We start from the raw sequence: 23,817 nt of genomic DNA on the forward strand, positions 1-23,817 counted from the left end.
TACTTGTAAAACAGATAGCACAACAATACTACACAAAATAGTTACTAGTTAACATTTCCCATATGTCCACTTTATGTTTGCATCGTTTTTTTCAAGTCCTTTTATTTTTCTAGGACGTTACAAGGCTTAGAACTTTAGCAGCAATTTCTCATATTTTCAAGAAAATTTCAAAAGGCTATTTTTTCAGGGACCAGTTCAGTTCTGAAGTGGCTTTGAGGGCCTTATATATTAGAAAGTCCCTATAAATCACCACATTTTGAAAACTGCACCTCTCAAAGTATTCAAAACCGCATTCAGAAAGTATTTGAACCCTTTAGGCGTTTCAAAAGGGATTAAGGCAATGTAGAGGTGAAATGTACAAAAAATTTTTGCTGAAATTCATTTGCCAGAGAAATGCAACTCTATATTTATTACCCAGATTCTGCAGTTTTTAGAAATATCCAACATGTGGCCCTAGTGACCTAATGGACTGAAGAACCAGCCTAAGAAGCAAAGGAGTACCTAGTGGATTTTGGGGCCTCCTTTTTTTAGGAAAATATTTTAGGCACCATGTCAGGTTTGAAGAGGTCTTGTGGTGCTTAAACAGTCGAAACCCCCAAAAGTGACCCCATTTTGTAAACTACACCCCTCAAGGCGTTTTTCTAGGGGTATAGTTAGCATTTTTACCCGACAGTTTTCTTGCAGAATTTAGTGGAATTAGTCTGTGAAGATAAAAATCACCTTTTTTTCTGCAGAAACATAGAATTTTTTCATTTTACAAGGAATAAATTAAGAAAAGCACCCCAACATTTGTAAAGCAATTTCTCCCAATTACGGCAATACCCCATATGTGGTAATAAACTGATGTTTGGACCCAGAGCAGTGCTCAGAAGGAAAGGAGCGCCTTTTGGATTTTGGAGCGCAGATTTTGCTGGATTGGTTTTCGGTGCAATGTCGCGTTTGCAATTGCCCTGGAGGGACCAAAACAGTGGAAACCCTCCAAAAGTGACCCCATTTTGGAAACTACACCCCATAAGGAATTTTTCTAGGGGTATAGTTAGCATTTTGACCCCAAAGATTTTTTGTCGAATTTAGTGGAATTAGACCGTGAAAATGAATATCAACATTTTTGTCCACTAAAATGTTTAATTTTTTAATTTTCACAAGGGATAAAGGAGAAAAAGCACCCCAACATTTGTAAAGCAATTTCTCCTGATTACGGCAATACCCCATATGTGGTCATAAATGGTTTTGTATTCGATATTAATTAACCCTTTCAGGACTGATCCTTTTTTGCTTTTTCATTTTCGTTTTTCATTCCCCGCCTTCCAAGAGCCATAACTTTTTTATTTTTCCATCAATAGAGACTTGTAGTTTCTATTGACACCATTTAAAGTACCATAAAATGTACTGGGAAACTGAAAATAAATTATTTGCAAGCTGAAATTGGAAAAATAGCGATGCTGGCATAGTTTTTCGTTTATTTTGTTTGCAGCGTTCACCGAGCGGGAAAAGTAACATTATAGTTTCATAGTTTGGGTCATTATGAACGCGGTGATACCAAATAAGTGTACTTTTTTTTTTTTAACGGTTTCATTTTTTTCCTACAATAAATGACTTATTATAGGAAAAAAACAACTTTTATTTTTACCCTTTTATAAAATATTTTTTAAAACTTTTTTTACTTTCTTTTTTTACCTACAGCTCTGAACGCTGCTAGAATACATTACACTACCTAGTAGCGTAATGTATTCCAACTGTCAGTGTGACCAGAGGCTGGTCCTCGTTTGCTTCAGTACATGGCAGACCCGGAGGCCGATGCCCAGCCTCCGGATGCCATCACAAGCATCAGCAACCCCCACAATCGCATAAGGGCTGCTGATGTGCCACAAAACCCGTAAATACAGCGATTGCAATCGATCTCCGCATTTAAGATGTTAATTGCCGACAGTGTGCATCGGGAACGACACAGTGACTTCCTGTCACTCTGACAGAAAGCCTATCAGGACCAGCCGGAGGTTGGTCCTGATGGGCTTCCGTGCATGGCAGACACGGAGGCCATTGTTTGGCTTTCGTTTGCCATGCTAACTATCGGCAAACCCCGCGATTTCAGACCAGGGTTTGCCGATATGCTAGAAACCCCTAAAATGCGGCAATCACAACCGATCGCATCATTTTAGGGGTTAATTCGCCTAAATCAGCAGAAAAGGACTGCTGACCTCCCGGTTCCCAGTGCACACTGTCGCCACAGTGTGCACCGGAAACAACTCAGTAACTATACGTCCTCGTGCGGGAAATAACTTCCCACGACGACGTATAGTTACTTACTCGTGTGGATAGATGTTAATATGAATAAATGTAAGGTTATACACTTCGGCTAAGAAAACAAATTCTACAATTATGCATTAAATTATATATGGGGATATTGGTGGAAAGGAAACTTAAAGGGGTTTTCCAATACTTTTTTTTTTTTTTAAATCAATGCAATGTTCCTCTATTAATATATTAGTGCACTCTGACTAGCTTTTTCTTGATAATAAATGGTTTTAGTAACACTACTCCCTATTGTTTACCTTGAGAGGTTTGTTTTGCTCAGTAAGTTCATTCCTCTTCTCTTCCTGTGTTTCTCCTCCCTGCATGCACTGCTCTAGTCCCAGCATGCAATGTGCATGCAGCAGTGCACTTGCTCCGCCTACTACACCCAGCTCTACTAACTTCTGCAATCTCAGTCTTCATTTTATTACTGATAGCACAAGCTGAAATCACTGGATATCTGCGTTTTTAACCTCTTAACGCCGAAGGGCGGATATATCAGTCCTCTGCAGCTGCTAGTTCGCGCAGGAGGAGGGATATATCCGTCCTGTGATGGCGCGGGTACTGCCAGTGTACCCACACGATCAGCGGCAGGAGCACGGCTGTTATACACAGCCTGGCTCCTGCTGCAACTGCCGGAATCGAAGCGCGCTCCGATTCCGGCAGTTTAACCCATTAAATGCCGCTGTCAATAGTGACAGCGGCATCTAATGTGTTTGACAGAGGGAGGGAGCTCCCTCTGTTTTATACTGACAGGCAATAATGCTTTGGTATACGAAGTATACCAAAGCATTATATATGCGATCGGCACATCGCATAGTGAAGTCCCCTGGTGGGACTAAAAAAAAAATGTCAATCCGTTAAATAAAGTTGGTGAAAAAACAAAAAAAAAATTACAGTGAAAATCAAATAAAACTATTTTTTTTGCCCAAAAAGTGTTTTTTTTAAAGTAAAAGTGTCAAAACAAATCACACATACACATATATGGTATCCCCGCGATCGTAACCACTTGAACAATAAAATTAACACATTAATTAAACCGCTGGATGAACGGCGTCCAAAAAAACAATGGCAAAATTCGCTCTTTTCTCCCATTCCCACCATAAAAAATTAAATTAAAATTAATCTAAGTCCTATGTACCCCAAAATAGTACTAATGAAAACTACACATTGTCCCGCAAAAATCAAGCCCACGTACGGCCACATAGACGGAAAAATAAAACCGTTACGGCTCTTGGAACGCGGCGATGCAAAAACAAGTAATTTTTTTCTAAAAGGGTTTTTATTGTGCAAACGCAGGAAAACATATAAAACCTTTACATATTTGGTATCCCCGTAACCGTGCCGAGCCATAGAATAAAGTTAACATGTTATTTACGCTGCATAGTAAACGGCGTAAATTTATAACGTGAAAATCAATGCTGGAATAGCTGCTTATTTTCAATTCTCTCCTAAAATAAAGTTAATAAAAGTTAATCGATATATTATAAGCATCTAAAAATGGTGGAATTACAAAATAAAACTCGTCCCGCAAAAAACAAGCCCTTATACGGCTATGTCAACGGAATAAAAAAAAAGTTACGACTCTTGGAATGTGACCGTGAAAAAACAAAAAATAATCCTTGGTCATTAACGTGCAAAATGGCCCGGTCATTAAGGGGTTAAACGGTTTGAAGAGGTCTTCTGGTACCAAAACAGTGGAAACCCCCAAAAGGTGCCCCCATTTTGGAAACTAGACCCCTTGAGGAATTCATTGTAGTTTTCTTGGGGTGCATGCGGCTTTTTGATCAGTTTTTATTCTATTTTTAAGTGGCGTGGTGACTAAAAAAACAGCAATTCTACTATTGTTTTTTTATTCTATTTTTGTTACAGCGTCACCGTGCGCTATAAATGACATATTCACTTTATTCTGCGGGGCGATACGATTAGGGCTCATTTACACGAGCGTGTTATACATCCGTGCAACGTGCGTCGCAGGGACCTATGTTAGTCTATGGGGCCGTGCAGACAGGTGCGTGATTTTCACGCAGCGTATGTCCGCTGCGTGAAACGCACGACGTCCTATATTTGTGCGCTGTTCGCACATCACGCACCCATTGAAGTCAATGGGTGGGTGAAAACCACGCATGTCGCACGGAAGCAATTCCGTGGGACGCGCGTGATTCGCGCAACAGCACTGTAAAGGATGAATGAAAACAGAAAAGCACCACGTGCTTTTCTGTTTACAAACATCCAAACGGAGTGTCATAATGATGGCGGCTGCGCGAAAACCAGGCAGCCGCGCATCATAAAGGGCTGACACACGGAGCTGTTAATTGCCTTTTGCGCACGCAAAACGCCGCGCTTTTTGCTTGCACAAAATGCACACGCTCGTGTAAACTCGGCCTTACGGTGACACCAGATGTTTATAGTTCTTTTGTCTTATGGCGTTTGCACAATAAAATAAGTTTTGTAAAAAATCATTCACTTTTTGTGTTACCTTATTCTAAGAGCAAGAACTTTATTATTTTTCCATCAATAAAGCCGTGCGAGGACTTATTTTTTGCGTAACGAACTGTAGTTTCGATCAGGACCATTTTTAGGTACATGCGACTTTTTGATCTATTTTTAATAAATTTTTTGGGAGGTGAAGTGACCAAACAATTGTGATTTTGGTACGGTTTATTATTATTTTCTTTTACGGCGTTCACCGTGCGGGATAAATAACAAAATAATTTTGTAGTTCAGGCCGTTACGGACGCGGCGATACCAATTATGTATATTTTATTTATTTATATATTTTTATTAATAAAAAAGGACTGATAAGGGAAAAAAAGGGGATTTTTTTAAACTTTTATTTTCTTATTTTTACACATCTTTTTTTTTTACTTTATTACTTTGTCCCACAAGGGGACTTGAGGGCAGGAGGCCCTGATCGCTATTCTAATACTCTGCACTACATGCGTAGTGCAGTGTATTAGAACTGTCAGCTATTCACTGACAGCAAGCATAGTGGGTCCTGACTTTGTCAGGACCCATTAGGCTTCCGTCGATGGCATAGCCGGACGCCATTGTTTGGTGTCCGGTTGCCATAGTAACCATCGCCGGCCGCTATCGTGTAGCAGGCCGGCGATGGTAACTTAACCCCTAAAAAGCCGCGATCTCTATTGAACGCGGCTTTTAAGGGGTTAGACAGCGGGGACACAGCGATCGGTCCCCGCTGTAGGAGCTGCGGCAGCTGCTGTACGAGACAGCAGCTGTCACAGCTCCTGCACCTGTCGGGAAGACGGCCGAAACGGCCGTTATTCCCTCAACTTCGTATTCCGTCGGTAATTTATAAGGGGTTATAATTTCACAGAGCATGCACGGTGGAGTGTGTTAACCACGCATGCTCTGAGATAAAGAAGCACGTGGTACGGTTACGTCATTTGTGACGTAACCGTACAGTGTGAAAGCCGGAAACCGGAAGCAAGGCAGAAGACTAAATGGACGGGTCTGCACAGGAAGTGCAGATTTTGCTTCACTAAGGGGGCGGTGACGGAGGAGGATATACGACGCTACAGCCATCTGATGAAACGTAAGTACATTGTAAAGTTATATCATTTTCATTGTTTTATTTAAATAAATGTAATTTTTTAGTTCCGGAATACCCCTTTAATTTTAGCCACTAGTGCAAGGCAGCTGATGCCTAGGCAAATAAAATCATGGGATGCATCAAAAGAGGCATAGATACACATGACAAGAATATAGTTTTGTCTCTATACAAATCACTATTTGTACACAATATTCCATGTGTGGTCTAATTTTGGGCATCTGTGAATAGGAAGGACATAATTTTACAAGAGCGGATGCAGAGGACGGCGACCAAGGTAATTAACGGAATGGGTGGATTTTAGTACCAAGAAAGGTTATCAAACTTGGGTTTATTCAGTTAAGAAAAAAGACTTAGGGACAATTTAATTACAATGTACAAATATATGAATGGACAGTATAGATACAGTGTAGAGACTTTTTCTTCATTTTTAACACCTAGGCCTGTAACCATGATAAGGGAGCATCCACTATGTCTACAGAATTGCAGATTTAACCATCATCATAGACAGGCTTTCTTTACTCTAAAAGCAGTGAGACTATGGAACTCTCTGTCACAAGATGTTGTCATTACATAGTTACAGAGTTAGTACGGTTGACAAAAAGACACATGTCCATTAAGTTCAACCAAGGGATGGGAAAAGAGAAGGGAAAAATTTCTTCACATTGACATAGGAGCTAATATTTTTTTTGTTCTAGGAAATGATCTAAGCCTTTTTTAAAACCTTTTTTTCTCCAGACGGAGGGAGTGCCCCCTTGTTTTTTGAGGGGGTTTTACATGGAACAGGATTTCACCATATTTTTTGTATGTGCCATTCATATATTTATATAAGTTAATCATGTCCCCCCTTAGTCGTCTCTTTTCAAGGCTAAATAGGTTTAATTCTTTTAATCTTTCCTCATAACTTAGATCCTCCATGCCCGTTATTAGCTTTGTTGCTCTTCTTTGTATATTTTCAAATTCCAGGGCATCCTTTCTATAAACTGGAGCCCAGAACTGAACTGCATATTCTAGATCGAGGCCTCACTAATGCTTTGTAAAGTGGTAATATTATATCCCTGTCCCGCGAGTCCATGTCTCTTTTAATACACGACAATATCTTGCTGGCCTTTGAAGCAGCTGATTGACATTGCATGCTGTTATTTAGTTTACGATCTACAAGTACACCCAGATTCTTCTCAACAAGTGACTCTCCCAGTGTAGCTCCCCCTAGAACATTTGATGCATGCAGGTTGTTGGTACCCAGATGCATAACTTTACATTTATCTACATTAAACTTAACTTGCCAAGTGGACGCCCAAACACTTAGTTTGTTTAAATCAGCTTGCAATTCACGAACATCTTCCCTAGACTGAACGTTACTACATAGCTTGGTGTCATCTGCAAAAATAGAAATAGTGCTTTTAATCCCATCCTCTATATCATTAATAAATAAGTTGAATAATAGTGGTCCCAGCACAGAACTCTGGGGTACACCACTTATAACCGGGGACCATTCAGAGTAGGAATCATTGACCACAGCTCTCCATTCATTTACACAGCGCATAGGGATCCTGTTAGATCCTTATGTGCTGTCTTATACTAACACATTAACAATACTGAAGTGTTTAGGCAGTGAATAGACATTCCACGGGATGTCTATTCACAATCTCTGCACTTCGTTACTCTGTCTGTGGTAGTTACAGCAGAGGACGAGTAATCTCGCGAGATTACACGGTAAATGACAGGCTACAACGAGATCACGCTTCCTCTGCTGTAACTACCATAGAAACAGTAACGAAGTGCGGAGATTGTGAATAGACATCCCGTGGAATGTCTATTCACTGTCTAAACACTTCAGTATTGTTAATGTGTTAGTATAAGACAGCACATAAGGATCTAACAGGATCCCTATGCGCTGTGTAAATTAATGGAGAGGAGTGCATGATGCTGACTCGTCAGCGTTATACACTCCCCTGTACAAGGCCCACTTGGTCTAAAGTAGAAATACGCCCACTTGGGCATTAAGCAACTCATTAGCATAAATCTAAAAATGCTAATAAAGTGGTAAAAATAGATAGTTTTTTTTTAAAATAAAAAGCATTACTGTCACCTACATTATAGCGTCCATCTCCTTATGTAGGAGATAGGGCACTTATAATGTGGTGACAGAGCCTCTTTAAGTACTCTAGGGTGTCACCCTTCTGGTCCCGGAGCCTTGTGTATATTTATTTAGCTTGGACCATCTCTACATTCATCCAGTTCAGTATATCAACTGATATATTAACAGCACTGGCAGCGGCTACATCGTCTGCTCTTTCTTCTGCTGTATATACGGAGCGGAAGAACCCATTTAGTAACTCTGCCTTCTCTTGATCCCCTGTGACCAACTCCCCATTACCACTATCTAGGGGTCCTACATGTTCAGACCTTGGCTTTTTTGCATTTATATGCTTGAAGAATTTTTGGGGATTTGTTTTACTATCCTTGGCCACCTGCCTTTCATTTTGTATTTTTGCTGATTTTATTACCTTTTTACAGATTTTATTAAGCTCTTTATATTTTACAAAGGCTACAGCTGTACCCTCAGATTTGTATTTTTTAAATGCCCTTTTTTTTGTCATGCATTGCCCCTTTCACAGAAGGTGTAAGCCATGTGGGGTTTAATTTTAATCATTTATACTTGTTACCTATAGGAATAAATATTGAACTATAATTACCCAAAGTAGATTTTAAAATCTCCCATTTATCATTTGTCCCATTATTTGACATTAGTTCTTCCCAGTCTATGTCCTGAATTGCAGCCCTCATCCTGGGGAAATTGGCCTTCTTAAAATTAAGTGTTTTTGCCCTCCCAGCCTGTGTTTGTTTTTTACAGTATAGGTAAAATATAACTATATTATGATCACTGTTACCAAGGTTTTCACGAACATTGACATTCCCAACAAGCACTATTATTAGAAATGACCAGATCCAATAGAGATTCACCTCTAGTCGGGTCTTCCACAAACTGGCCCATAAAATTTTTCTGCAACAGGTTGAGAAAATGTCTTCCCTTTACAGTTGAAGCCGAACCATGACGCCAATTAATATCCCGGTAATTAAAATCTCCCATTATTACTACAATACCAGCCTGTGCAGCCCGCTCCATTTGTTTAAATAATTCAGTTATAGTGATGGTTGATTCATTGAAGTTCAAGAGGGGCCGAGATGCATTTCTTGAAATAAATAATGTCACAAGTTACTAGATTACTGGAGATGGGACGTTGATACAGGGATTTATTCTAATTGCCATATTTGGAGTCGGGAAGTAATTTTTCCCCCTAATATTAAACAATTGGCAACTGCCTTCATAAGGGTTTTTACCTTCCTCTCAATCAACACTGTACAATTATAGGTAGGACTTGAGAGACCTGTGTCTTTTTTAACCTTATCAACTATGTAAAATTGAAATCCATGATCTATCTGTGTAATTCATGAACTCCAAATTCCCTAATGGAGATATTTAAAAAAGGTTTCTAAACCAGACGACCCGTTTAAAACTGTAAAAATCTAGCCTGTTTCTGAAATCCAATCCCTTAGGCTAGGTTCACACACAGCAGTTTGGTTCAGTTTTCAATATCGTTTTGATTACCAAAAAGGCATATTTTTATAATTGCAATAATTCTGTCTACGGATGTAATAATATCATAATAATACCAGCACTCTTACTACTTGTTGTTGTGAAATGTAACTTTTTTTTTAAACCAACTGAATAATAATTAACTAATCTTATTTTGAATAAACATTCTCATATACATCTATTTTTATGTGCATAATTTTTATTTGACATATTTTCTACTACTTTTAGATTAATGAAGAGTCTATTGATAATCATGAATAGATTATAAAATGTAAGCTTTTATTCCTGTTTTAACGGCAGAACATAAGATATGTAATATATCAACTTATCAACTTCGGTTACATCGAAAAATTAACAGAAAATACGTTGAAATGTGAAAGAAAGAAATCATAAATTATTTGTTCCAGAAGGAAAGAAGAAAAGAGGACTGGCACTGGCCTAATTTAGACACAATGTTATGCCTGCATGGAGATCCTTTCCGGTATATAATGTGGAGTCAGCACTTAACTTGTTGCCAACGGGGTGCTCATCGACAGAGTGAGCACGCTGTGTAATACAGTAAAAGATAGAAATTCAAGGCACTCACTGTTTGCGGCAATAAAACGTCTCTATTGATAACGATCTCGGTCTGTTTGATGTGGAATGAACCAACGGCCGTTTCACACGCTTTTTCAAGGCCCCGGCGTCACTTTCTTTTTTGCTCCTTATATATCACGCTCAATGTGAGCCTACATCATCACCCTTATAATAAAGGTAGCAAAAATGTGCACAATAATAAACAACAATTTATACAATGTAGCAAATGTATGCTGGACACATTACTTACAACAAATAAATATATATTAACAATGTTTATGTTACGAACGAACTAAGATCGTTACGGTCATTAAGACCGGGTGCTCCTAGAGCCTCCGTTTTTAAAATTTCGCAATAAAGTCTGGTGTCTCTCTCCTCGAAAGGGGGCTGATTTAATTTGAATCCCTGCAAAACGCATGCCTCGGTAATCATTACCGTGGCATTCATGCATATGTTGCATTAATCTTGGACATCCTTTTCTGTTTCTAAAGAGCGAACATGTTCGCCAAATCTTTTATGCATTGAACGAATGGTCTTGCCTACGTAAAAAATATCTCACATGAGCACATGATTACATAGAATACGTATTGCGTTTTACAAGTTATCAATTAATTTATGTGGAAAGTACCGCCCCCTATATTAAGGTACCTGGTACGTATAAAAAAAATTACAAAATTTAAGAATGAACTAAGGGTCATTTTACATCCAATTTGGAAAACAGGAAGCTGTTTATCAACAGTAGCGCCGAAAGTCAATGATAGATGTGGTCAATGTAAATGTTTTAATTTTTTGTCTTTATGACCGTAATGATCTTATTTCGTTCTTAACATAAACATTGTTTAATATATATTGGTTGTAAGTAATGTGTCAAGCCTACTTTTGTTACATTGTATAAGTTGTTGTATATTATTGTGCACCTGTTTTGCTACCTTTATTATAAGGGTGATGATGTAGGCTCACATTGAGCGTGATAAATAAGGAGCAAAAAAGAAAGTGACGCCAGGGCCTTGAAAAAGCGAGTGTAGTCCGAAACGGCCGTTGGTTCATTCCACATCAAACAGACCGAGATAGTTATCAATAAAGAAGTTTTATTGCCGCAAATTTCTATCTTCTGCTAATAAATCACAAATGTTCCATTATTAAATAATACAATGCACCAATCAGTGCTACACTAAACAAAGAAAGTTCTACTTTGTTGTTGCTATCCCATGAAACATAAGATTCTGTCATGTTGACATTTTCTATTTAACCAGTGTTAAAGAGACTCTGTCCCCTCCAACCCCCCTAAATCACAATAATCTGTAACTAGCTTTGAAGACGGATTCCAAACCTGCACTTTTTATATGTCTACTCACTTGCATTCCCCCACTGTAAACCCACACACAGGTCGTGCAATGCATGCTGATACATGGAGGACTACTAAGCTCGGTGATATAATTGAGAAGACTACTTAGACTTGTCTTCCGCATGCAGCGCACGGCCCATTTGTGGGCTTACAGTGAGGGGATTGCGCACGGCCCATTTGTGGGCTTACAGTGAGGGGATTGCAAGTGTGTAGAAAAATAAAAATTGCAGATTCGGAGTCAACATATTTTAAGCTATTTACGATTAAAGTAGTTTAGGGGGTTTGGGAGGTGACAGTATTAAGTATAAATCTAATCTCTGTGGTCTATACCATGCTAACAATATTAGGCTTTAAAGAGGAGGAATGTTATATACTTTGATGTTACTTACAGCTCAAATATACATTCTTTTTTTATTCTATTTTTCTTTGTCTATACACTGATGTTAATTTTTTTAGATTTATTTTTAGAAATGCATGGATTTTTGAATGCATGGATTTTTGTGGGATTTTAGTATTTTTTAAAAGAACAACTTTTCTTCATCGTCATCTTCATCACTGAAACTACACTGTGGGCAGCAGTGGCTTGTGTTTTCATCTGAATAGGTAGTATAGATATGCCCTGCTTCACACCGGTGCCAAAAATCTTGCCTCAGCAGGTCTGTGTCAAATATGACTGTCTTTTTCTTTACTATATTGATAAGATCCATAGGTACTGGGAGCATTTGAAGATGAGCATGTACTTCATCCAAAGACATGGTGTGCTGTTTTGAGTTCATCCCTTTGATCAATGATTTCATACTTTGAATGGATACCAGTGGCATGTTTTGCTTAATAAATGAAACCTCCACTTCTAAGGCCACCCGCAATAATTCATAATACTGCTCTAAAATGCCATGCTTACTTGTAGCTTTGTCTATGGCATCAGAAAGATTAGGAATATCACAAAGTACTTTTTGCAGAACTTTAGGACTCTTTTTTACCTTATTATCAATTGCACCGAGTTTTTGCCAGAATTTTATTTTTTCACCTACTAACATCAGTGAACGGAGAGTTAGGCTGCCATCTTGCAACTGCTGCACTGTCTTATTTATCTGTGGAAAGTTACGTAATTCAGTGTCATTTTCACTGAGGAACATTTCCAAATCATTCATCCATTTGTAACTGATCCTTTCTTTAACTTTCTCCAAATCAGAATGTATTTGCTTGACTAAATTTCCATATCGCAAACTTTTTCTGATGGGTTTTGAACATTTGAGGCAAGACTTCAGTTTAAGAATTTGGTCCTCTTCTTTCCTATTCATCCATTCTGAGAATTTTGTCACCTCAAAAAAATGAGGACAGTCCATAAGTTGAACAAAGCGGGCATGAGGGTCTGCTTCATTTCCAAAGATCAATTCTTTAACTTCCTCAGCATTACAAACTCTGCATTTATTGGGGCATGGCTCTCCGCAACAACCTATGCATGGATGACCACATTTTAGTTTTTTTTTGCAAGGTTTATCACATGCCTCTCTGTCACAAGGCTCCCAACAAAGTTTTGTACACGTCTTATGCTTGCATCTCCATCCACACAGTTTTGTACAAGGAGCACAGGGTTCACTGCATTTCAGACGGCATTTTCCATGAAAACATGACTTTTCACAAGTACGGACACAAAAGCAGCCCATCTCACACTTTTCTTCACAGTTATGAGAACAGTAAAGCAAAATATTGCAAAGTTTTGTACATGGCAAGTGAATGCCTCGTGCACAGGTGCTGCAGCTTCCAGGGCAGATGTGTCCACAATTCAATTTTTCTTCACATTTCACATGACATTTTAACTGGGTGCCAGCCACCTCTGCTTCGGTCTTCATGTGACAAAATGTTTTAACAGTGTGACCACATTTCAATGTAACTGTTACCTTTTCAGGACAGTTTTTGCTGCATTCTTGACCACATGATCGGACACATTTGTGACCACACTTTAACATCTGAACACAGGGTTCTTTGCAGCAGAAATTTTCTGGAAGCATTGAACATGGAACATCCTGAATGTGTCCACATACAGGAATCTTCTTTTGCACAAGCTCTTTACATTTAGAACAAGGGTCACTGCACAATTGTCTGCACTTGTGGTCATTTTCACAGACAATTTTAGAACACGGCTTTCTGCATACAACTTTTTCATGCTGTTGATCATAGGGGTGACACAAAAGAGGACAAACATGGCCACAGTTTAGTCTGTATTGGCAAGGAATCTTGCATCCACCTTCTGGAACATTATCAAAGTCTGCAGATGTAGCTACATAGGTTACAGTGTCGGGATGGTTGACACATTGGAGCATCAACTCTTTGCCAATTAGCCCATTTTTTTGTAATACATCATTAATTTTGCTCCAAAGGGATACTTTGGATAATGATTCCATGTTCCCTATACAAAATAATCCTTTCTTTGCTCTTGATAATGCAACACAAACCCGGTTTGGTATTTTAAGGAAACCAACATTGCCCGCTAAATTGCTTCTTACTAGTGACAAGATAATAATTTCATTTTCCTCTCCTTGATATTTATCAACCACACAAACCCTGACTCCCTCAAATTGAGATTTGGGCATCATTTCCTGTAAACAATGAAGCTGTCCAGAATAAGTAGTGAGTATTGTTATCTGTGATGGAGAGTAGCCCTGATGTATGAAATAGAGGCAAAGCGACTTCACAAAAGTGGCCTCATGGACATTCTGATGACTCTTGCCTTCTTTAATATGTTCCTCAAGATGGTTGTGGTCCACAAAGAAGAGATTGTGACAAACACCCTAGTAAATAAAAAACATAGGAGTAGATTATAATGACATATACTTTACATTAGAAACTTTGATTTTTAGCAAAGAACAGTGGCACTGCCATTGGAAAACAGTAAGGCTGGGTTCACACACCCTATTTACGGACGTAATTCGGGCGTTTTAGCCTCGAATTACGTCCGAAAATATGGCTCCAAAGCGTCGGCACACATCTGCCCATTCATTTGAATGGGTTTTACGATGTTCTGTGCCGACGGTCATTTTTTTTACGCGCCGCTGTCAAAAGACGGCGCGTACAAAAGAAGCCCGCGTCGAAGAAGTGCATGTCACTTCTTGAGACGTAATTGGAGCCGTTTTCCATTGACTCCATGGAAAAACAGCTCCAATTACGTCCGTAATGGACGCTGCGAAAAACGCCTGCACATGCCATTACGTCTGAAATTCTAGAGCTGTTTTCTCCTGAAAAAAGCTCCGTAATTTCAGGCGTATCGGAGGCTGCCGTGTGAACATACCCAAATTGTGAAAAGTATCAGAATCATAGTACCAGCTTGATTTCTTAAAGATGGATTAATTGGAAGTATTGGGTAAATGCATAAATATAGTTAAGAAATAAAATTAGCTACAGCCTAAAAGTGGCCTTACACATAAGATAAATGTCGCCCAAACCCACCTATATCAGTGGGACTGGCCTTCTATCTAACATTTATGTGGGTCTCCCAACTCTCTTCCAACATCTGGCGATCTGTTAAATTTCAACATTCCCAATCCTTTTTTCAAGCAGGAGATAAGATGCTGCTGGAAGGGTTCGGCAGCAGGTTATTCCCATCTCTAGACTGAAAAAACATGCACGCTCTGCCGAGCCATGTTTACACTGGGGTCGAGAGGATTAGCTTTGAGCTGACAGCTATCTTTAGGGTATAGCCAGTTTAAGAGATCAGTTAAGGAATATTTTTAGTTGGTATAGGTTTCTATATAACTATTGCGCTACCTGCAATGTTTTACCTTAATATTTTCATAAGCGAGCACGGAAGCATGGTTCTCCAGCTTGTCATAAATGTGAGGCGTTAAAAGCTGAGCAATTTCCGGCCTCATGCGATGCTAGAAATAAAAAGACATACAAACGTATCACTGAAAGTACATGCACTATTAAATTAAAAAGTTAATTCACGACATAAAGCAATCACAAAGCTACTGCAATAGTAGGTTTCATCCACTAACTATTTTATTCTATCATAATATATATATTATGACAGCGGCAATGAATAATAAGACATCATGGGTCCTACAGAGGATGGTGTCACACTGTGTCACCAAGGGATTTGGTTTGGGGCTAATCCTGGGAGCGGAGTCTAAGGGATTGACAGGTATTCACCCTTTAACCCCTATACAGGGATATGAACTTCGCTGCTGGAAATCCTTAGGTCGCTACCCCCAGAATAGTCTCACTTGGCAGTGGTCGACGTGGACAGGAGAGGTATTGAAACAGCCGATAGTATATAGGGTCTGGTATAGCGTAGGTCAAGGCAGACGGCAGACCATCACTTACGGTTAACCGAGCCAAAGGTCAGGACAGGCAAAAATAGTCAAAGTACAGGCAGAGGTCAAACACAGGAATGCAGGGTATCTCTAGAAAGCTGGGAGGAACCTAATAATTCAGGCAAGGACAGAAAGGGGAAGTGCCTTTTATACCCAGGAAAGTTGGGGGGAAATTTTGTGCACATTGGCCACTCAAGGGAGGAAGTATCCCCGCGCACGCACTAGAAAGTGCCCTAGATGCAGCAGAGAGAGCGGCTGCGATGGAGGCCATGACCAGATTGAACAGAGGGAGGGAAGCGACGCCGGATAGGAGCCAGAAGACGCTGTGAGGGGTTACAGTATGGTGGAGACTGGGAGCAGCAGCCTTTACAACCTCCTTTCTGAGCAGATATGCGCCATAGCATGTTACCTGCTACAATGGAAGTGACCCCCATGGCTAGACGGGACAAGGGCAGTTATGTTAGGCACAGCAGAAACCTAAATCACATTGGAATTGTAATACTTTTACAATTAATCTTTAACCCTTAACTTGCTCTCCCCTGCTTTTTGGAACACCATAACAACCATACAAACAAATGTAACCTTAAGGGGGGATTCACACGAGCGTGTATTCGGTCCGTGCGGGCCGCGTGGTTTTCACGCGCCACGAATAGACCAATACAAGTCTATGGGGCAGTACAGACAGTCCGTGCTTTTTGCTCAGCGTTTGTTCGCTGCGCAAAAAGCGCGACAGGTTCAATAACTCTGCGTATTTCGCGCATCACGCACCCATTGAAGTCAATGGGTGCGTGAAAATCACGCAGGTCGCACGGAAGCACTTCCGTGCGAACCGACTGAAACAGCGCACCAGCTGTCAAAAGGATGAATGTAACCAGAAAAGCACCATGTGCTTTTCTGTTTCCAAGCATCCAAACGGAGTGTCTTGGAGATGAGCGAACCCGGCCAACCGAACCAAACTTCACCGGGTTCGGCCGAACTCGTTTTGGCCGAACCCGGCAAAAAAATTTCCGGTCCGCGACGTCAGGAGACAGTCACTGTCCATGGTGCTGAAAGAGTTAAACTGTTTCAGCACCATGGACAGTGACTTCCGATCCCAATATACATGAACCTGTAAAAAAAAAACGAAGTTCTGACTTACCGAAAACTCCCGGCTTCTTCCTCCAGTCTGACCTCCCGGGATGACAATTCAGTCCAAGTGACAGCTCCAGCCAATCACAGGCCAAGCACAGGCTGCAGCGGTCACATGGACTGGCGCGTCATCCAGGGAGGTGGGGCCCGATGTCAAGAGAGGCGCGTCACCAAGGACGCGTCACCAAGGCAACGGCCGGGAAGTTCTCGGTAAGTACGAACTTTTTCTTTAACAGGTTTTTCGATATTGTGTTCGGCATTCACTGTCGAGGGTGCTGAAAGAGTTAGCTCTTTCAGCACCTTGGACAGTAACGGGCGTCGACTAGCCTCATCTCTATGATGGCGGCTGCGCGAAAATCACGCAGCCGCGCATCATACACGGATGACACACGCAGCTATCAAATGTTTTTTGCGCACGCAAAACGCTGCGTTGTTTGCGCGCGCAAAAACGCAACGTTCGTCTGTATCTCCCCTAAAGTGAATGTACACATTTGAACCTATTTTTCTTTTAGACTAATATTTAGCAGTGGAAGCTGAGCTGTGTTTTTTTTTTATACAGAGCTTCGAATCCCATGCGGAAACATACAGTTAAATGATAAAATTCTATTTAGATGAAATTTAGCATTTTGGGATATATATATATATATTTATTTTAGTTTAATTTCTAATAATTGTAACTTTATAGGACATATTTATTTTAATTATAAGAATATCAAGGATATTAGTCATTATAACATCAAAAAACAAGAAAAGAACTCTAGAAATCCTACAACACCGCTTCTATTTGCTGATATGGCAATATACAAAGACAATATATTAATTCATGAACTTGGATTTATTGTCGTTTGTATATTCTCGTATCGGCAAATAGAAGGGATGTTGTAGGTTTTCTATATTTATTTTAATGTTATGGAGATATATGTACATATAAGCAAAAAATGGGAGCACTCCGGTAAATACAGTAAAAAAGTAAGTGGACTTTATTCACCTCAGCAACGTTTCAGCTCAGTCAATGGAGCCTTTGTCAGTAAAAAATGTTTACTTGTTGGAAAAATATAACAAGCAATGTAAAAACGTGTGTACTAACTATATACATGCATCATGGCACCCATTTTTTACACATTAAAGCAAAACTCAAAAGGGAGGAGACCTATAAATCTTTATCCTTCTTTTTTTTTATCCAACCCTAGATTTGGCTTAGAAAACTCCCACAAAAACGGAATTTTTGAGTCCAGCCTTATACAAAGATGAGTAAGGGCATTAAAGGTCCAGCTGAGAATTACACCATCATAGCACCAACAACATATCTAGGCCTCCTTTATACACACTTTCTTTTCAGCGTTTTTCAAACACATGTAAAAAACGCAATGGGTTTTATAATGGAGTGTTTTACATGCGTTTTTGTTAGCGTCTTTTATATTATTCTGTACAGACATTTTTGAGGTCCTATAGAGAAGCCTATGGACAAAACCCCAGAAAAAAAGCCATACCTAGAGCATGCTGCGTTTTGATATAAAGCAGTACAAAAACGCCACAAACTAAAACAATGTGCACTAAAGATTTTTAAGTAACACTTGGCTACAGTATTTTTGGGTGAAAAACGTCCCAAAAAATTTAAGTAAACTCTGTTTGTAAATTCAGCCTTCTTCCACTTTTACGGACAAACAACAATTTTTGTTTTTTGGAAAAGGAGACGTGGTTTTCCAGTTGCACTAAGTGCAATCTGACACTGTTCACTAGCTCTACAAGACGTGCTCCATTTCGGGTAATGTGGTAATATGCTAATTCTTCAGTCTTCATAGATATAATTTACTGTCCCCTGTTTTGTGGAAAACAAGCAGGATTTTTTATACAATTAAACAGGTTTAATGAAATGTATCCTATCTAACGCTTCTTAGGCTAAATGCAACTGTGTCTTTGCACTTAGATTAACGTATATGCCGTTAAAAGCTCCCGGCGTATATGTTAATGTTTCCATAAGCCCCAATTACAAGACAAGGCCAAAAGAGTGTTCTTTTGGCCTTCGTCAGGCCGGTATGCGTTTGCATATCATTTATCATAAGCGCAGCATACTGAGTTACAACGCAAAAAAACGTATACCATGCAGTATACGACTTTTTACAAAGGCACCCTATGGATAACGGATGCCACAGTATGGCATCCATCACAAGCCTCTCATATACACGCTTCAGTAGGCTCAAAAGAAGTGTATCCAGAGTCTAACATTGCAATCTTCAACGTAAAGTCTTACCTGATAGTCCAAGCGTACATATGGGATTTTCATTTTGATTAGTCTTTCAAACATTGATACTTCTAGATTAAAGTTTTTTGCCAGTTCATATACTGTAGTACTTGGACGGAGCTGAAAAAGACAATACATCACATTAAGATTGGTAAGTGTACAAGAAGAAAATAAAGGCTTATTTACACGTAGCAGTTTTTCATAAAAATGATCGCCAATATGCAAATTAGTATATTATGCAAATGTTCTTTAAAAATTACAAAAGTTATTTTTAGTTACTGTTAAAATGAGCTGTGGTCAGTGTGGTGTCTTTATTTGCTCAGGAATGCAAATGTTTGCAGCAACTCAGATAGCTTATATACTGTAAGAATTACAAGCAGCCTTCAGAGGTTATATTGTATGGCAATACTGTTAAATCGGATGTATGTAGCCCTTTGTTCCTTATAGGGGTTGTTGACTTTAAATGATGCATTTTTGTAAGAAGGGTCCCCTAACAATAAGCTGCTGTGACCACCAATCTCCGGAGCCAGTGTTTAATTTCACTGCGGCACTACAACAGGAGAAATTAAAGAGGTTGTCCAGTAAATAAAAATATTTTTTAAATATTGCCACGGTCCCATGTCTCTGTCTCTGTATGTCATCGCTGCAAAAGGAAGTAGAGACCGGTGGAGGACTGTCAGCAGTGGTATGGGAGCAGCAGGGAGTAATGGGGTGGGGTGAGTATAGCTTTTTATAAAAATATTGTACACCATTGTGAACTAGTTAAAAAATGTTAATTCGCTGGACAATTATACAGTTCCCATTAAAATCAGTAGGCTTTCTTTATAATGCAGGGATATATAGGTCTGTCCCCCTCTACTCTGGCTAATAGATGAATGTGGGACCCCCGTTATTAACTCAGAATACCCTAACAGATTATTTGAAAATGGGTTCTTTTTAATTGGATCAAAGTATGCCCCAGAACTGAAAAAGGATGACCTAAAAATGCAAATACAATGCATCAAAAAAAAAGCTGTGACTGTTGGGGAGCATGTTCATTTCCTTAAAGGGGTTGTCCCTCCTTATATGTAATCCGAGCAATCATCTGTTATCTGTAGGGGAAACTGTCTGCATGTTTTCCCTGCAGTGATATGCTACAGATTTCCGATGGTCCGCTCTACTAGTGGGCAGGCCTGCTAAATTCATTCTATTCTACTGCCATTTGCAGTCAGGCAAGGCAATAGGCTCCGATGCTGGATAGTGGAGACATCCTCTCCTATTCCCTCTCCAGTCTCTTCTGCAAGCAGCCGGCCTGGCTCTCGTGGTCTGTGACCTAGGCCAGGTGGACTGGTCACTTACTGGATCACTGTCACTACGATATTATATATGGGGCCTAGTGGGGCCCCTAGGTGTCCAATGTCTTTCCACTCTGGCTAGCAGGTGGGGTCCTGAGGAGGTAAATTGGAATTGTGTTGTTCTGTTGGGACTACCTCTTTGAAGGATGTAGGATGCAGTTTTTGCCATCAAGTTCATACCATTTCTACTTATTTTTACCACTCATATTTTAGATATCATAACTTTATAATTTGGGTTAAGTTGTACTTTTTTAGACAACATTTTGAGTCATTAGGGATCAACACGCCATACTGCTTGCTGTCCTTTTAAGGCCTTGTTCACCCTTGTATTTTACAAGTTTTTGAGGCATTTTACGTGCCAAAAACACATCAAAAAGCTTTAAGCTTCCCTTTGACATCGATGGAAAAATGCATTGTAGTTCATTTGACACATTTTTTTACGCACGCGTGTTTAAAAAACACGCTGTCTAAAAAAAGAAGTGTCAGGTCAATTCTTGCCACGTAAAACGCGCCAAAACACGTAAAAAATGCGCCTAATTCCAATAGTCAATGGGAGTCCTAATTACGCACACAAAAAAACGCGCTGAAAAAGCGGCAAAAAAAGCGTAAAAACGCTAGCATTTGATGCGTTTACACGTCGAGTTTTTTTGCGCGCAATGTGATCAAGGCCTAAACAAGAACACAGTATGATCTGAAAAAATTACTCTAAAATCACCCTATTAACACACACACACACCGAAAAAAAAAGAAACCTGCTTTCCTATTCGTATCACATATGGCCACTGCGCTTTCTTGTCCAGCACCTGCCCGTATAAAACCAATTTCTCTATTGGCAACACATTAAAAGCAACCTTACAATTTCGCGTTGCAGTGGAATTTGACTTGAGGAAGTATAGCAAGGAATCTTGATGTCAGCGGATTATCTGCTATTTTATAACTTCCTCTGCGTTGTTCTCCCCCCTCCCTAGCCAATTTATGGCATGGTGGGAGGAAAACGATATCTTTTCAGTCAATGACCCCTTTCATGAGTCAATTGTGTGGTATAGACGCTATATTGATGATCTCCTGCTTGTGTGGGGTTGCAATGTGGTGTCCGTGCCGCAACTCATGGGAAACAAACACCAATGATTTGTATTTAAAATTTACAGTTTTAGTATTAGTGAGTAGTGAATTTCCAGAAATTAGTTTCGGTCTGGATTTATTTGCCATGAATAGCAAGCCCTGTCGGACTTGGAGAGTCACACAAGGCAATTGGGGCACTTGCGATTCCACAAAAAAAAAAAAACATACTCACCACTTCCCCTGGTCTTCTGTAGCAACGCGTCCCTGTTGGCAGGTGAGATGACGTAGCTGTCCCATGTGATCGCGGCAGCCAATCACAGGCTACAGCAGTCACATGGGACAGCTACGTAATGACGTAGTTTTGTCCCTTGTGATCGCTGCAGCCTGTGATTGGCTACAGTGATCACATGAGACAGCTACGTCATCTCAACTGCCAGCAGGGACACGTCGCCACAGAAGACCAGCGTAGGTTGTCAGTATGTTTTTTTTAAATCTCCTCTTCACCCCTTTTTTTTTTTCTATAATCCTCAAAATGGCAGCCGGGACTCGCTGACGGAAGCTATGTTGATGATTTCTGCGCCGTGAACGCCAAAAGTTTCAGATTTCGGCAAATTACAAACTTTTGGGAATTTCATACGGAATTCAATTTGTGCTGGATCGGTTCGCTCATCTCTATTAAGTATCTTCAGATTCTGTTGCCTTTCTTGACATTGTGCTACAGGGAAATTGGCACACAAGAACGGTGGAAACATCTCTATATCGCAAGACCTCATCAGGCAATACCATCCCCTTAATGCTAAGAGCTGTCACCAGCTCATACTGTCAAGGCAATATCCACAGGAGAGTTTTATCTGTTAGGGTATGTGCACACACACTAATTACGTCCGTAATTGACGGACGTATTTCGGACGTATTTCGGCCGCAAGTACCGGACCGAACACAGTGCAAGGAGCCGGGCTCCTAGCATCATACTTACGTACCTGCCTCTCCGTGGAACTGCTGTCTCCCTGCCTCTCCGTGGAACTGCTGTCCCGTACTGAAAACATGATTACACTACGGGACAGTTGTCCTGCAGAGAGGCAGGGACTCCTAGCGTCGTACATAACTACGATGCTAGGAGCCCGGCTCCCTGCACTGTGGTCGGTCCAGTACTTGCGGCCGAAATACGTCCGTCAATTACGGACGTAATTAGTGTGTGTGCACATACCCTAATAGAGTTAGAATCATCATTTATACTTATTTATCCAAGTTAAATCAGGATCCAATCCTAACACAAATAGTAGGGAAAGGCCACTGATGTGTTGCTAGGGGAAAAACACTGGGGGATATGTTATCACCCAGTCTTTTTTACATCACCACTAACAATGTCATTTTGCAAATAAAACTGATAATTTGAAATCTCACAATGGAAAACATACGAAATTAATGCATTTATAAACTGCAATGTGCATCATATGTAGTTTATGCCACTGAGTGCAAACAATGCAATCGCAATGCACGATCGTAATACTGAGGGCTTATGCTTTTATGGCCTTGACTTAGTAAAGTAAAAGCAAAGACGGGTGCAGGTTGGAGGAAACACCTCCTTAAGGGGAGATACAGACGAACGTTGCGTTTTTGCACGCGCAAACAACGCGGCGTTTTGCGTGCGCAAAAACCATTTGACAGCTGCGTGTGTCATCCGTGTATGATGCGCGGCTGCGTGATTTTCGCGCAGCCGCCATCATAGAGATGAGGCTAGTCGACGCCCGTCACTGTCCAAGGTGCTGAAAAAGCTAACTCTTTCAGCACCCTCGACAGTGAATGCCGAACACAATATCGAAAAACCTGTTAAAAAAAAAAGAAAAAGTTCGTACTTACCGAGAACTTCCCGGCCGTTGCCTTGGTGACGCGTCCTTGGTGACGCGCCTCTCTTGACATCGGGCCCCACCTCCCTGGATGACGCGCCAGTCCATGTGACCGCTGCAGCCTGTGCTTGGCCTGTGATTGGCTGGAGCTGTCACTTGGACTGAATTGTCATCCCGGGAGGTCAGACTGGAGGAAGAAGCCGGGAGTTTTCGGTAAGTCAGAACTTCGTTTTTTTTTTACAGGTTCATGTATATTGGGATCGGAAGTCACTGTCCATGGTGCTGAAACAGTTTAACTCTTTCAGCACCATGGACAGTGACTGTCTCCTGACGTCGCGGACCGGAAAATTTTTTGCCGGGTTCGGCCAAAACGAGTTCGGCCGAACCCGGTGAAGTTTGGTTCGGTTGGCCGGGTTCGCTCATCTCCAAGACACTCCGTTTGGATGCTTGGAAACAGAAAAGCATGTGGTGCTTTTCTGTTTACATTCATCCTTTTGACAGCTGGT

The 23,817-nt window shown here is 40.4% G+C and overlaps 1 protein-coding gene across 2 annotated transcripts in view; it reads right to left on the reverse strand.

Annotated features, from left to right (window-relative positions):
- Nucleotides 1-9,722: 9,722 nt before the first annotated feature.
- Nucleotides 9,723-23,817, reverse strand: part of LOC142651758 (NFX1-type zinc finger-containing protein 1-like) — a 100,680-nt gene continuing 86,585 nt past the window's right edge. For both annotated transcript variants that reach the window (XM_075826818.1, XM_075826817.1), the window contains exons 17-19: nucleotides 19,078-19,188; nucleotides 15,165-15,260; nucleotides 9,723-14,177 (exon numbers count right to left, since the gene is read on the reverse strand). In XM_075826818.1, coding sequence (XP_075682933.1) covers nucleotides 11,904-14,177; nucleotides 15,165-15,260; nucleotides 19,078-19,188 — 2,481 coding nt within the window. In that variant the 3' untranslated portion in view covers nucleotides 9,723-11,903. The remainder of the gene's footprint in view (nucleotides 14,178-15,164; nucleotides 15,261-19,077; nucleotides 19,189-23,817) is intronic.

Source organism: Rhinoderma darwinii, chromosome 5 (assembly GCF_050947455.1).
Source record: "Rhinoderma darwinii isolate aRhiDar2 chromosome 5, aRhiDar2.hap1, whole genome shotgun sequence".
Lineage (NCBI taxonomy): Eukaryota > Metazoa > Chordata > Amphibia > Anura > Rhinodermatidae > Rhinoderma > Rhinoderma darwinii.